The sequence below is a fragment of the Protopterus annectens genome, chromosome 2.part0 (assembly GCF_019279795.1).
Source record: "Protopterus annectens isolate FY-2018-M chromosome 2.part0, PAN1.0, whole genome shotgun sequence".
Lineage (NCBI taxonomy): Eukaryota > Metazoa > Chordata > Ceratodontiformes > Protopteridae > Protopterus > Protopterus annectens.
In genome coordinates, this window is record NC_056728.1 from 224,032,097 (window position 1) to 224,045,663 (window position 13,567).

General features: G+C 42.9%; 1 protein-coding gene across 1 annotated transcript in view; it reads left to right on the forward strand.

The window, feature by feature from the left end:
- The window catches only part of SF3B1 (splicing factor 3b subunit 1), a 1,956,191-nt gene that overhangs the window by 565,117 nt on the left and 1,377,507 nt on the right, over positions 1-13,567 (forward strand). Inside the window, exons 5-6 of the mRNA XM_044060306.1 lie at positions 11,182-11,283; positions 11,383-11,562. Of these exons, the coding sequence (XP_043916241.1) occupies positions 11,182-11,283; positions 11,383-11,562 (282 nt within the window). The remainder of the gene's footprint in view (positions 1-11,181; positions 11,284-11,382; positions 11,563-13,567) is intronic.

The window sequence follows — 13,567 nt, forward strand, 5'->3', positions numbered from 1 at the left end:
TCCATGCCTAAAAAAACACATGCTCAAAATGGCCGAAGACCTAATCACTCTGATCAGGGGGGTCCCACCCCCCTCCTGATAAAAGGCCCAGACAGGATGCAGACTATAACTCATCCGACCAGGTGTCCATTTCTTCAGATTCATCCTTAGACCTAGGATATTCTTTACCCCCTTATGAAGATTTTGATGCTGAGGAATCAGTTCCATCAGCCTCTCCGCCTGAGGACTACTCCTTTGGGGAAACCTTACATACCATGAGAGAGCATTTCCATTGGGAAAGCCAGGATTTCTCAGAATCCAAGAAAAGGCTCAGAGACTTCCTTTTATTATCTCAACACAGATCCCTTGCTATTCCGCCAGTGTTAGATATTGTGAATGAAGTGTATACTGAATCCAGCTTAAATCCTGATTCTGTACCTCCAGCCCCAGTTAAACCTGACAGATACTACAGAGTCCCTGACTCACACAAATTTCTGTATAAAAGCCCTGTTGCTGACCCTGAAACTATTTCTCAGGGACCCAAAGGGATTAAGGCCTCTTCAGCAAAAACTCCAGTTCCCTCTGACAGAGATTCCAGAGCATTAGGCAGATGGGGAAAGAAAGTATATACGTCTGCAACTTTAGCATTGAGAGCCTTAAATTGCCAGATTCACACGCTAAAATGTAAGCAATTTTTGATGTCTCAGTTGAAACAAAAAATGCTTCCAGATTCAGATCCTCCTAATTTTAAAGAAATGCAGGATTTATTGCATGCAGCTGAACAAGTGGGAAAACATACTTTGCAATGTGGTTTTGATTCTTTAGAGGCCTCCTGTAGAGCAGCAGTTACAGGCTCTGTCATTAGAAGGCATGCTTGGTTAAAAGAACATATGTTACCAGATCATGTTAAAGCAAAATTATTGGATGCACCTTTGCGGCAGGGATGTGTTATTTGGAGTTAAAGCAGAAGAGGTATTAAAATGGAGGCTAAGGCAAAATCTATTCAAACGGTGAAGGATTTCTTACAGGTTCGGCCTCCAAGGTTTAGCAGAAATTGGCCAACAAAGAATTGGTCCTTTCCAGTTACAGACAGACCTCAAAGGGGCAGATACAAACATCCAAGAGGTAGAGGTCAACCACAAGGTCCTTACAGGCCTCGACAATGGTGTGCACCAGGCCAGAAAGAAGGGGAAGACAGGCCCCAACCATATAAAAAGCAGTTTCAATGACTTCCCATTACAGCTGCCAAACAACTCTCTCTTGGCAGCCCCCTTGGGAGGAAAACTGGCACTTTTCGATCACAATTGGATCACCAAAGACAAATGGGTTCTCAACATTGTATCTCAAGGTTACAGATTCCACTTTCACACTCTGCCAATGTTAAAAGGAATGCCAAATCTGCCACCAAATCAATGGGCAGAGGCTCAAAAACAGATTACAGCACTCATGGAAATGAGAGCTATTCAAAAGGTACCACCACAGGAGCAAGGACAATGATTTTACTCAAGACTCTTTCTGGTTCCCAGAAAGGACAAAGCCTGGAGGGCCCATTCTGGATCTTTCTTCTCTAAACACTTACCTGGATGTTCCGAAATTCAAAATATTGACACTACAGCAGCTTCTTCCCATGCTGGGCAAGAAAGCTTTGCTTGTGACCTTGGACCTCAAGGAGGCATACCTGCATGTCCCTATCAGACAAAACTGCAGAAGATACCTCAGATTCATAGCTGGTTCAATGCACTGTCAATTCTCTGCAGTGCCCTTTGGCTTATCTACTGCGCCCAGGGTCTTCACAAAGTGCCTGGCACCAGTAATTACATTTTGCAGACAGAAAGGAATTCAAATTCATCCGTACCTGGACGACTGCCTGATTCAAGCAGAGAGGAAGGACATGCTTCTAAAGCATCTGGCATTTGTAAAAAAGTTATTAAGTTGCCTAGGGTACACAGTAAACGAAAAGAAATCAAAACTAGTGCCCTCACAAGAGATAATATTCCTGGGTGCCAGCTTGAACACATCGGCCCAGATGGCTTATCTCACGCCAGACAAGCAAGGACAACTGATTCAATACTTTCAATTGATGGCAACAAAAACCCAACTCCCTGCAAGAAAAATTCTGCAGGCCTTGGGTTACATGGCATCTTGCATACTAGTAATTCCATATGCCAGACTGCATATGAGGAAACTACAATGGTACCTAAAGAGTGTATGGTCTCAACACTGTCAAAGTTTGGAAACGGTTATACCACTAATTCCTTGCCTTCAACAGGAGTTTCGATGGTGGGCTCAAGCTTGTCACCTCAACAAGGGACAGCCTTTTACTCAACCCACAGCCAGGCTAGCACTGACAACAGATGCATCGGATGACGCCTGGGGAGCACACATGGCAGGAAAATGTATTCAGGGCAAGTGGCCCACAGAACAAAGGCATCTTCACATCAATCAAAAAGAGATTTTAGCTGTACAGAATGCCCTTATAGCTTTCAAGGACCTGCTGCATCCAGGACAACTATTACTAAAGACAGACAACACCACAGTTATGTGGTACATAAACGAGCAAGGGGGCACTCACTCCTAGCCATGACCTTGTGGAACACAGCTCTACACTATCAAGTTCATCTGCAAGCACAATATCTGCCAGGAGAGAAAAACACACTGGCAGACGACTTGAGCAGAAACATCATGGATCCCCACAAATGGGAATTGAATCTACAAATATTCAGAATGATAACACAGAAATGGTGGAGCCGGACATAGATCTGTTTACATCCCCAATGAACTGACAGCTACAGAAATTCTGCACAAGGAGTTACCATCCACAAGCATGGAAAGTGGGTGCACTCTCATTCAGCTGGAAAAACCTACAAGTATACGCTTTCCCACCACTACTACTCCTTCCAAATGTACTCATAAAATCCAGGCAAGAGCAGCCAAAGATGATCCTGATTGCACCAGACTAGCCACACCAGCACTGGTACCCAATCTTAAAGAACTTCGCACAAGAACCACCCTGGATATTGCCTCAAATCCCACATCTGCTGACTCAGCACAACTGTCAGATACTTCACAGTCAGCTAAAGACCTTAAACCTAGCTGCATGGAAAATTCCTTAGTCAAGCAAGCAATGCCTCTCTCCAAAGCTGTTATGGATGTCATTCTGGAGGCCAGAAGGCCTAGTACCAGGAAAGCCTATTCAGATAAATGGAAGAGATTCTGTGCCTGGAACCAGGCTCACAGCCTTGACCCTCTTGCCCCGAACATTCCTCAGATACTACAATATTTAACTGAGATGCTGGACAAAGGCCTCTCCTTTTCATCCATCAAGATCCATGCCTCTGCCATCTCTGCTCATTACAACACGGATCCACCAATTTTCTCTAATCCTTTGCTAAAACAGTACCACAGAGGGGCTGAAAACATAAGACCGCCCCGTAGGGCACCTACTCCCACTTGGGACCTCAACTTTGTTTTGGAAAAATTAACTTTACCTCCTTTTAAGCCAGCTAACACAGCAGAATTAAAATATATCTCTTGGAAAACTGCTCTGCTTCTGGCAATAACATCAGCACGAAGAGTTTCAGAATTCCAGGCACTAATGGCAGTGGAACCTTTCCTCATTTTCCACCAGGACAACGTGTCTTTAAGAACTAACCCTACATTTATGCCAAAGGTGGTTTCAAGTGTGGCTCTAAACTAAACTATTCACTTCCCAACTTTTTATCCAAAACCACAAAATAAACGGGAGAGACTACTGCATTCTTTGGACATTCACAGGCAGTTACGCTTCTGCTTGGACAAAACCAAAGCTTTCAGAAAATCTGAGCAATTATTGGTAGTATATGCTGCAGGAGCACAGGGAAAAGCCATTTCAAAACAGACTTTTTCAAAATGGATAGGACATTGTATACGTTTCTGCTACACACACCATGGGAAACCTATACCTAGCAGCATTAGATCTCACTCCACCAGGGCAACAGCCACTTCAACTGCCTACCTCAGAGGAGTACCTGCCAAGGACATTTTGGAAGCAGCAACATGGAGTTCTGTGCATACCTTCACCAAGCATTACCATCTGCCTTTATACTCTAAATCCAGAGCTGGCTTCGCCACTGCTGTGCTGCAGGGCCTTATAGCCACACTTAATGCTTTATAGAACCAGCCACCCTACCTCAGCTTTGGGATTCTACCCAAGTGTAATGACTGCAGCAGTGTAACATGATGAACATAGTACAGTTTTGTACCTACCATAAATGTAGATGTTAGAGTGTATACACTGCTGCAGTCCAGGTTACCCTCCCTCCTTCCCCTCTTACTTGCTGGTACATACCTATGTCTTCTACCCTTTACTGCCTATGGGGAATATTTGCTGGTAACTGAAAGTTGTTGTTTCTTTTCTTATGTATGTTTTATTAGCAATTTGAATTGCCTACCTATTAGGGGGCACCTGACATCTGGGGCAAGAAAAACTGAAGAAAATGGCATCAGCTACATCTTATGTACCCCTGTCACACTGACGTCAGGGAGGAGGCGACAGCAACTGACGCCGGACCAAGACTTTGGAACTCAGGCCGGCTGTGGAACCGCCTGACGGCAGGATAACCCAAGTGTAATGACTGCAGCAGTGTTTACACTCGAACATCTACATTTATGGTAGGTACAAAACTGTACTTTTCTGTTCCTTCTGACTACCGGGATTTACCCTGATCTACTTATGAGGATTCTGATGCAGAGGATTCCATTCCCTCTGCTTCACCTCCAGAAGATTTTTCTTTTGGTGAAACCTTGCATACCCTTAGGGAGCATTTCCACTGGGAAAGCCAGGACTATTCTGAGTCCAAAAAGAAACTTGGGGAATTTTTACTCCTGCCTCAACACAGGCTTTTAGCTATCTCTCTTGTTCTGGAGATTGTAGATGATGTTTTCTTGGAATACAGCCTTACCCCAGACAGACACCTTACCTCCATCTCCGAGGAAACCGGACAGGTACTACAGAGTACCTGACTTTCGCAAATCCATCTTCAAGAATCCCACTGCAGATCCAGAAACCATTTCCCAAGGACCAAAAGGCATTAAGGCTACTACTGCCAGAAATCCTACACCTTCTGATAGGGACTCTAGAGCTTTAGACGGAGAACGAAGGTATACACTTCTGCTACTTTGGCCATTAGGGCTTTAAATTGCCAGTTTCACATGTTGAAGTATCAGCAGCATATTATGGGACTACTATAACAGAAAATGATGTTGATTCCTGACTGCTGAACACAGAGCTGCAAGAGTTAATGCATTCTGCTGAACAAGTTGTTAAACATACTTTGCAATGTGGTTTTGATGTTTTGGAAGCATCTTGCAGGGCTGTGGTCACTGGGTCTGTAATTAGAAGGCATGCTTGGCTTAAGGAACAAAAATTATCAGATCATGTTAAAGCTAAATTACTGGATGCACCCTTAAACCAAGACTGCCCTTTTGGCAACAAAGCAGAAGAGGTCCTCAAAAGGATGGAGGAAAAAGCTACATCTATGCAAACTGTTAGATTTCTTACAAGTACAGCCTCCTAGATTCAGGAGGCATTGGCCTTCAAAGAACTTGTCTTTTCCAGTCCCTTCCAGGCCTTCTCAATCCAAACCCAGGAGCAACAGACCACCAATACTTCAGTCTCAGGCTATGCACAGATCTAAGCAGTGGGGGGCTCCCACTTCCAAAGCAGGGAGTACTAAGCCACCCTTCTATGGAAAAATGCCACAATGACTTATCCTTAACTCTTCCGAGCCCTGCTCAACTACTTGCTCCCTTAGTAGGAAAGCTCACCCTGCGTGCAAAAAACTGGGAACTCATTACCCAGGACAAATTGGTTTTAAACATAGTTTCCCCTAGGATGCAGATTCCACTTCCACTCTACCAACCCCAAGTGAATGGCCAGACCTCCCCCAAATCATTGGACGGAGACCCAAAAACAAGTTCTCTCTCTCCTCAGTTTCAGGGCTTTTCAGCCTGTCCCAGCAGAACAAAGGGGACAAGGTTTTTTATTCAAGACTGTGCCTGGTTCCCAGAAAAGAAAACTCCTGGCATCGTATCCTGGACCTATTCTCAACACCTTTCTGGTGGTTCCAAAATTCAAAATGTTGACTCTTCAACAGCTTCTTCCTATGCTAGCCAGGGATGACGACACTTACAGTTCTCACCACTGCCCTTTGGCTTATCTACTGCACCCAGAGTATTCACCAAGTGCTTAGCTCCGGCCAAAGCATTTTGCAGACAGAGAAGTATACAGATTTACCTTTGCCTGGACGACTGCCTCATTCAGGCAGAGTGCAAAGAAAAGTTGCCCCACGACCTTCTCTTTGTCAGATCCCTTCTAGGTTTCACCAACGAGAAAAAAATCAAAGCATACACCCTCAAGGAAGATCATTTTCTTGGGAGCACTGCTAGACATAGCTTCCCAAAAGGCCTTCCTACCCCCAGAAAAGCAGAGCTTCCTGCCTCTCTGCTCTACCCAACTGACTTCCAGAAGTCACGTCATTGCGAGGAAGTTCCTGCAAGCCCTGGGGGTACATGGCATCCTGCATCCTTGTAATTCCTGTGGCCAGGCTTCACATGAGAAAACTTCAGTGGTATCTAAAGAACCTGTGCTGTCAGTACTCTGTCTCTAAAGACCTCTCTCCCTCTGATCCCATGTATAAGGATAGAATTCTTCTGGTGGGCAGGGGCCTGTGTCAAAAACAAGGGTCTTCCCTGCATCCTCCAGCCTACCGGCCAGACCATCACCACCAACGCCTCAGATATTGCTTGGGGTGGTCACCTGGCAGGAAGGTGCACCCAAGGTCTTTGGGATGCCCAGCACCTTCCCTTACACATCAGTGAGAAAGAAATGATGACAGTACAAAAGGCTGCGATATCCTTCAAATCCCATCACAGGCCAGGGTTTCTGCTCATAAAATCAGACAACATCACAGTAATGTGGAATATCAACAAATGGGGGGGGGCAGTCTTGCCCTCTGTGCAGGCGAGCCATGAGCCTTTGGCTAACAGCTGTCTCCATGGGTTTACACCTAATTGCCCAATACCTGTCGGGGGTCAAGAACACCCTGGCAGACCACCTAACCACGAATGGCAGTTCCACAGAAAATCTTTCTGCAAATCACTCAGGAGTGGGGGACCCCGGAGGTGGATCTCTCTGCTTCGCACCTAAAAAACAGCTGCAAAAATTCGTACCAGGGCCCATTACCTCCTAGCGTGGAAGTTGGATGGCTTGACCTTCCCCTGGAACTCCCTGTTTGTTTATCCGTTCCCTCCTCTGTCTCTTATTCACAAGGTAATGATGAAAATAAGGGAGGAGAGACCAAAGGCCATCCTCACTGCTCCAGATTGTCCCAGGACCACATTGGTATGCCTTACTGTGCAGCCTGACTTTACAGCCCCCCAAGCAGCTACCCCTGATCTCAGACCTCTTGACCCAGGTTGGGGGGGGGGGTACTGCACCCAGACTTTCAGACTCTTGTCTTTCAGGATGGCTAACACTTTAAAAGCAAACAAGAGGTCCCTGTTAAGTAAGCAGGTCCTAGACATTATCACAGAGGCTAGAAGGCCCAGCACCAGAAAATCTTATGCTGGGAAGATGAAAAGATTCTGCTCCTGGAGTCAGTCTAGAGGGCGAATACCTCGCATCCTTTCATCCCTCTTATTTTGGATTACCTAGCCGAGTTGCTCAAAAGTGGTCTCACTTTCTCTTCTATTAAAATCCATGCATCAGCCATTTTAGCCCATTACGGTTCAGACCTACCCCTCTTCTCTCATCCTTTAATTAAACAATTCCTCAGAGAGGCTTCTAATATCAAACCTCCCAGAAGGCCTCCCATGCCAGCCTGGGACCTGAATTATGTTTTAGAAAAACTAACCTTGCCTTTTTCGAAACTGCTGCTTCAGCAGAATCAAGTACCTCTCCTGGAAGACTGCCTTCCTTGTAGCTATCATCTCAGCCAGAAGGGTTTCAGAACTTCAGGCACTCATGGATGTTGAGCCCTTCATCATTTTCCATGCAGACAGAGTCTCCCTGATGACTAACCCCTCCTTTATGCCCAAGGTGGTATCTGATGTGACCCTCAACCAAGCCATCCACCTACTTTCCCAACTCTCTAAACAAGGGAAAAAGAATTCTGCACTCGCTACATGTACACAGGCAATTCAGATATCTGGACCATACTAAACCCTTCAGAAAAACAGACCAGCTGCTTGTTAGCTTTGCCCCAGGGGCAGAGGGGAAGTCCATTTCCAAGCAAACCATTTCCAATTGGATATCACACATTATCCATTTCTTCTACAATCTACATGGGACCCCCCCACCCCCAAGTCTATTCGTACCCATTCCACTAGGGCAGCCTGCACTTCCCCAGCCTTCCTCAGAGGAGTCCCAACCAGGGACATCTTGGAAGCTGCCACCTGGGCCTTTGTCCATACCTTTAGAAAGCATTACCACTTACCTCTTTTTTCTAAGTCTAGGGCAAGGTTTGCCTCTGCAGTTCTGAAAGGCTTGCTGACCCATGTCAAGGCTCTAACCTATCCTTCCACCCCTCTCCTCAGCTTTGGGAGTCCTCCCACAGGTGATGACTGCAGCAGTGAAACACAAAGAACATAGTACAGTTGTGTACACTTACCATAAATGTAAATGTTTGAGTATATTCACTGTTGCAGTCCTGGTTTCCGTCCCTCCACCCCCCTTATATCCTCTTTCTCTAGGGGGGGCATAAGCTTCCCATGGTGGCTTTTAACCACCTGGACCACTTTACTTTATTTCCTTGTGCTTCTGATGGGTAAGGGCCAGAAAAACTGATGTAATGACGTCAGCTGCCTTGCTTTGTAGCACTGACAACCTGACTTCAGACTACGGGCGATTGCAGCCGACGTAGAAAACATTGACTCTGGTATACGGGCCGGCCGAGGGCTACCACAGCAAGGATAAAACCACAGGTGATGATTGCAACAGTGAATACACTCTAACATCTACATTTATGGTAAGTGTACGCAACTGTAATTTTCTGGTTGCTTGAGAGTAGCTCATAAAGGCGGTCTGACTAATATTGTACCCTATACTATTTTTTTGTTTGACTTGTTCTCAGTTTGGGGAGAGAGAATTTATTCCTATTTTCCTTTTTAAAACTCTAAAAGTGTAAGGTATGTTCCTGCGGGGGGGGGGCGGCAAAGTAGAGTACACAAATTGTACCGTATTTCTTTGATATTTTTTTGCCAGTTGCTTGAGTTCCGGTTAACTGGGAGTTTAGTGTATGCTTTTGTGTCTTTGGATGTTCTCTCCACTGCCTTCAGGGACCACCCTTTTACATAGTTCAAGACTTATTCTTTTTTTATATTTACCCTGTAGAAATGTTGTTTGCACATTCAAATAAATATTGCTTTCAACAGTCAGTTTCATTACTTGTAATGTAACTCTCTGAAGCCCAACATACATTAACTGCATGAAAGGCAGAAGTTAATTTGGTACCATGACAGTTACTGTAGCACTGACATGCATGATAAAGGAAACGAGACCCCTCAAAATGTCATTTTAAAACCTTTTTACAAAATTGCCTTTTTGTATCCTGATTAAAGCTATAGCTGTGCTCCACAATCATATATGTTTCAGTTAATAAGACCTTTATAAAGGGTATTATCTGATATCTGTACTAAACTGCACTTTACAAGTATTTTGAACAGTGATGATATAATGGGAAAGGTAAGTGTAATTGAGCCCCTAAATGTGACTCGGTAAATGAGGTTTTCAAATTTGCCTTACTAGCAGGCTGACACACCACTGCAGTCTCATAAAAACTTGCTTGGCTATTGGAGCTTCTTTTCTGTACAGCTGCCTTCTGTTAAATGCCTTGAAGCTAGGTTACAGCCTTCCACTAAGAACTAAATTTCCATTTGGGGAATAAACCTACTCCCTAAAGAATAGCCCGGATAATAATGTACTTAACCTCCTTTCTGAAGTACAATTGAGGAAAAGGCCTTTACACTCTTAGGCCTTGCCACTTAGAACAATCTCCACAAAAGAACTTAAAATGCTCTCTGAAATAGTCCAGCAAAGCTAGTTGCAAATACTTCAAGGCTAATGGTTACTTCTCACATACGGTCTCACTGAGTCACTCCAGCATTGATGGTTATTTCCCTTTAATAACTCAAACTACACAACAATGGTAACCCCACTCAGATTTGTAAATATTGTACATAAGATGTTTTGTATAATATTTTATCTTTAAATCATAAAATTCATGAATGACATTGATTGTGTTACTATTTTGATTTTTACCCTATTTTTTGTCTGCTCTTTGAGCCCAGGTTGTTGCTGAAAAGGGTCAGTAGACTAATCCACCTACCCAGTCGTCAGATACTAATGACATTTGAGCTGTATGCTCAGTTTGAGTTGTAGGGTCTAACCATTCTTTGGGTCCGTATCTAGGTCTAGGTTGAAAGTTTGACTGATGTGCTTGCCATGCTACTCCTGTCATATACATCATTGGGGTCTATTGTCAAATATTCTAACTTCCAAAATGTCAAATACTATATGGTCGATATTTGGAAGTTTGAATATCTAATTAAAAAAAAAAAGAAAGAAAAACATACACTAACAGTGCGAACAGGGGTCAAGCCCGCCTGCACCCCCAGACCCTCCTACTTAAATATACCAACTCAGAGACCGCACTTCAGTGCAGAAAAGGGAAATTCTCCCATTCTGCACCATACGGCGTCGTTAAAAGTCAATCTTCGAACACTTGAAATGTCGAACATATGGTCTCGACCATATAACGTTTAACATTTTAAGCATTCGAATAATTGACATAGATCCCATCTGTGTAGTCATTTGGGCTCTCACAATTGCATATCACTTACAGCTTTAAAGGGGTCACTCAAAAATTTCTGGCACCCTGTTACTAAAAGTCAGTATTTTCTAGGAAATATCAGAGATCTGAGAGGTATGGCTGCTACTTTCTGCATTTGTGTGTGTGTGTGTGTGTGTGTGTGTGTGTGTGTGTGTGGGGGGTCTTTTAATCAAGCTCTAATCCAAGTTTTAATCAAGACTGTCCATCGCTAAAGACTGTCAGGATTTAGAGATCTGTTATCAATTATTGCAGTACAAAATGGGGAAGAAAAATAGTCACTACAAAGAATGTCTCCAAAATTTAAGCTGACCTGTGTAACTTGGATTTTTTTTAGGTTGATGTTGATGAATCAACACTGAGCCCTGAAGAGCAGAAGGAGAGAAAAATCATGAAATTGTTGCTCAAGATAAAGAATGGTACACCACCTATGCGAAAGGTAGGGTTCAAGTTATTTATTTTTTCTTTACTTAAGTATTTATCTGATGTGAAAGAGTAAAATGTTTCTTTTTTTAATGCGTTGTATTTCTTTTTAAAGGCTGCCCTACGCCAGATTACAGATAAAGCCCGTGAGTTTGGTGCAGGACCTTTGTTCAACCAGATCCTTCCTCTTCTGATGTCACCAACCCTTGAAGATCAGGAGCGTCACTTGCTTGTTAAAGTTATCGACAGGATTCTGTACAAGTTAGATGACTTAGTTCGACCATATGTACATAAGGTACCTTTTTAGGATTCTTAAAAAGATGCTTGTGTTACTAGACCTAGTTGCTTAGTGTTTTCGTTTTTGCTTTCTAGCTAGTGTTGTTGCTGATCCTCCAAATATTAATTTTTAAGAATTTCTTCTACAGTATGTTTATTCACAAATATGTAGTTAAAATACTAATGAGGTAGCTACAGGATTTGACATTTTGTTTCCCTCATATTGACTTGCTTAGATTAGACTACCTGTACTGCTTCTGTCAGTCTCTTGATATGGCATGTCCTAGTGGGTGAAGTGTTTGTCAGAACTGAAGAAAATACCTGCAGAAGTGAAATACTTTTTAGTCAGTGTTTCTGTTGTTGGAACTACAGTGATGTACTTTGTTGGAAATTAGGTTCAGCTGTGCTTTTTTTTCTCAAGGAAATTTAGCAGGAGTCTAGAAGCTGTGGATACAAAAGTTGAATATATTCTTTGCCACAACTGGATTTGCTGAAAATGAGTAGTAGAAGTGTGTGCGGTTTCCATAGGTGTTGCTGTAGACTCCTGAATCATTCCTTGGCGAAAAACAAAGTAACAGCACAGAGAGAAAATTAAGCAACTTTTGCCAGCCCAGAAAGAATATGGATTTCTTGCAGAAGCTGTAGATGTTTGATATTGAACTGAAAAGTAGAATGAAAGACTAATTTGCTGAGTTACATAATTCATTAATGAGAAACCATTATTTTACAGTTGAGAATACACAGTTGACACTAGTTTGCTCATAACCTCTTAAAACTTGCAGGAAGTGTGGTTGTAATAATGAGAGCTCCTGATATCTTAGAAAAGGGACATTTTTCTAAGTTGTGTAAATGGAAAAACAAGTGAAAGTCTTGAAAGTTAAGTGTTTAACTTCAAAGACAGTGTACTGGAAAAGCTAAAAACACGTAAAACAAGAAAACAGCTGCCAAAAGATGCAATAACACACATCTTTCACCACTTTCATTCACTTTATTTAACATGAACTTCCTCAGAAATGTAGAGTTATGATTGTTAGTTTAAAAGACCCGGTAAACATCGTTTGATTGTCAACAAATCAAAATTAAGCAACATCAACAAAACAAGATATAAAGTTGTAGATAACTTACTTATACTGAGAATTAATATGTTTAATATTGAAGTGAAAGATTCTGTGTAATCAACTGTTAAGTCAAAATTATAATCTAATCACATCAATCTATATGTATAAAATGCTTTATTTACAATCTATGTGCAAGAAGAAAGCACTTTAAATTAATGTGGTCATTTAGTCCAAGTTTTCTGGCTGCAGGCATCCCAATTTTCTATTCTACCTCTCTGCATTCAAGCAGAACATTTGTATTCCCTTTAAATTTATCTGTTCCTACCCAGGATCTAGTGTTTCTGGCTGGACATAAAAAAATGCATGCCTTCCTTCCTCAGGAGAAGATTCTCAACCTGTCCATTTATTTCCAGGACCTCTATTCTGCAACCCATTGCTGTGCAGGGGAGATGCTAAGGGCTTTGGCATTCATGGTAGCCACAATCCCTCTGCTCCCACTTGCCAGACTCCACATGAGGAAAATTCATTCAGTTAATCTGAAGAGGTGGTACAAGTCCTACAACAGGCTGAGAGACCTGCTACCAGAAAATCTTACACTGCTAAGTGGAAAACGTTTTGCTTCTGGTGCTGTAAACATAGTTTGGATCCACTCTTGGCACAGGCCCCTGCAATACCTCTGTGAGATTCTTCAATCAGGCTTAGACTACTCATTCATAAAAGCTGATTTATCTGGTATCAATGCCTGCCTCCCTCTTACTCTTCCATTTATGGCTAGGCTGGAGGTCATGCTTTTCTTCAGAGAAGTCCTGCATTGTAACCTCCCCGAGCATGCCCATCTCTCTTCCTTAAGATCTTAATTTTGTGCTAGAAATAATTAGTTTGCCTCCTTTTAAACCAGCTTCTTTCCGCTTATTCGAATTTCTGTACTTTGAAAACCATGCTTCTCTTGGCCCTCACCTCAGCCAG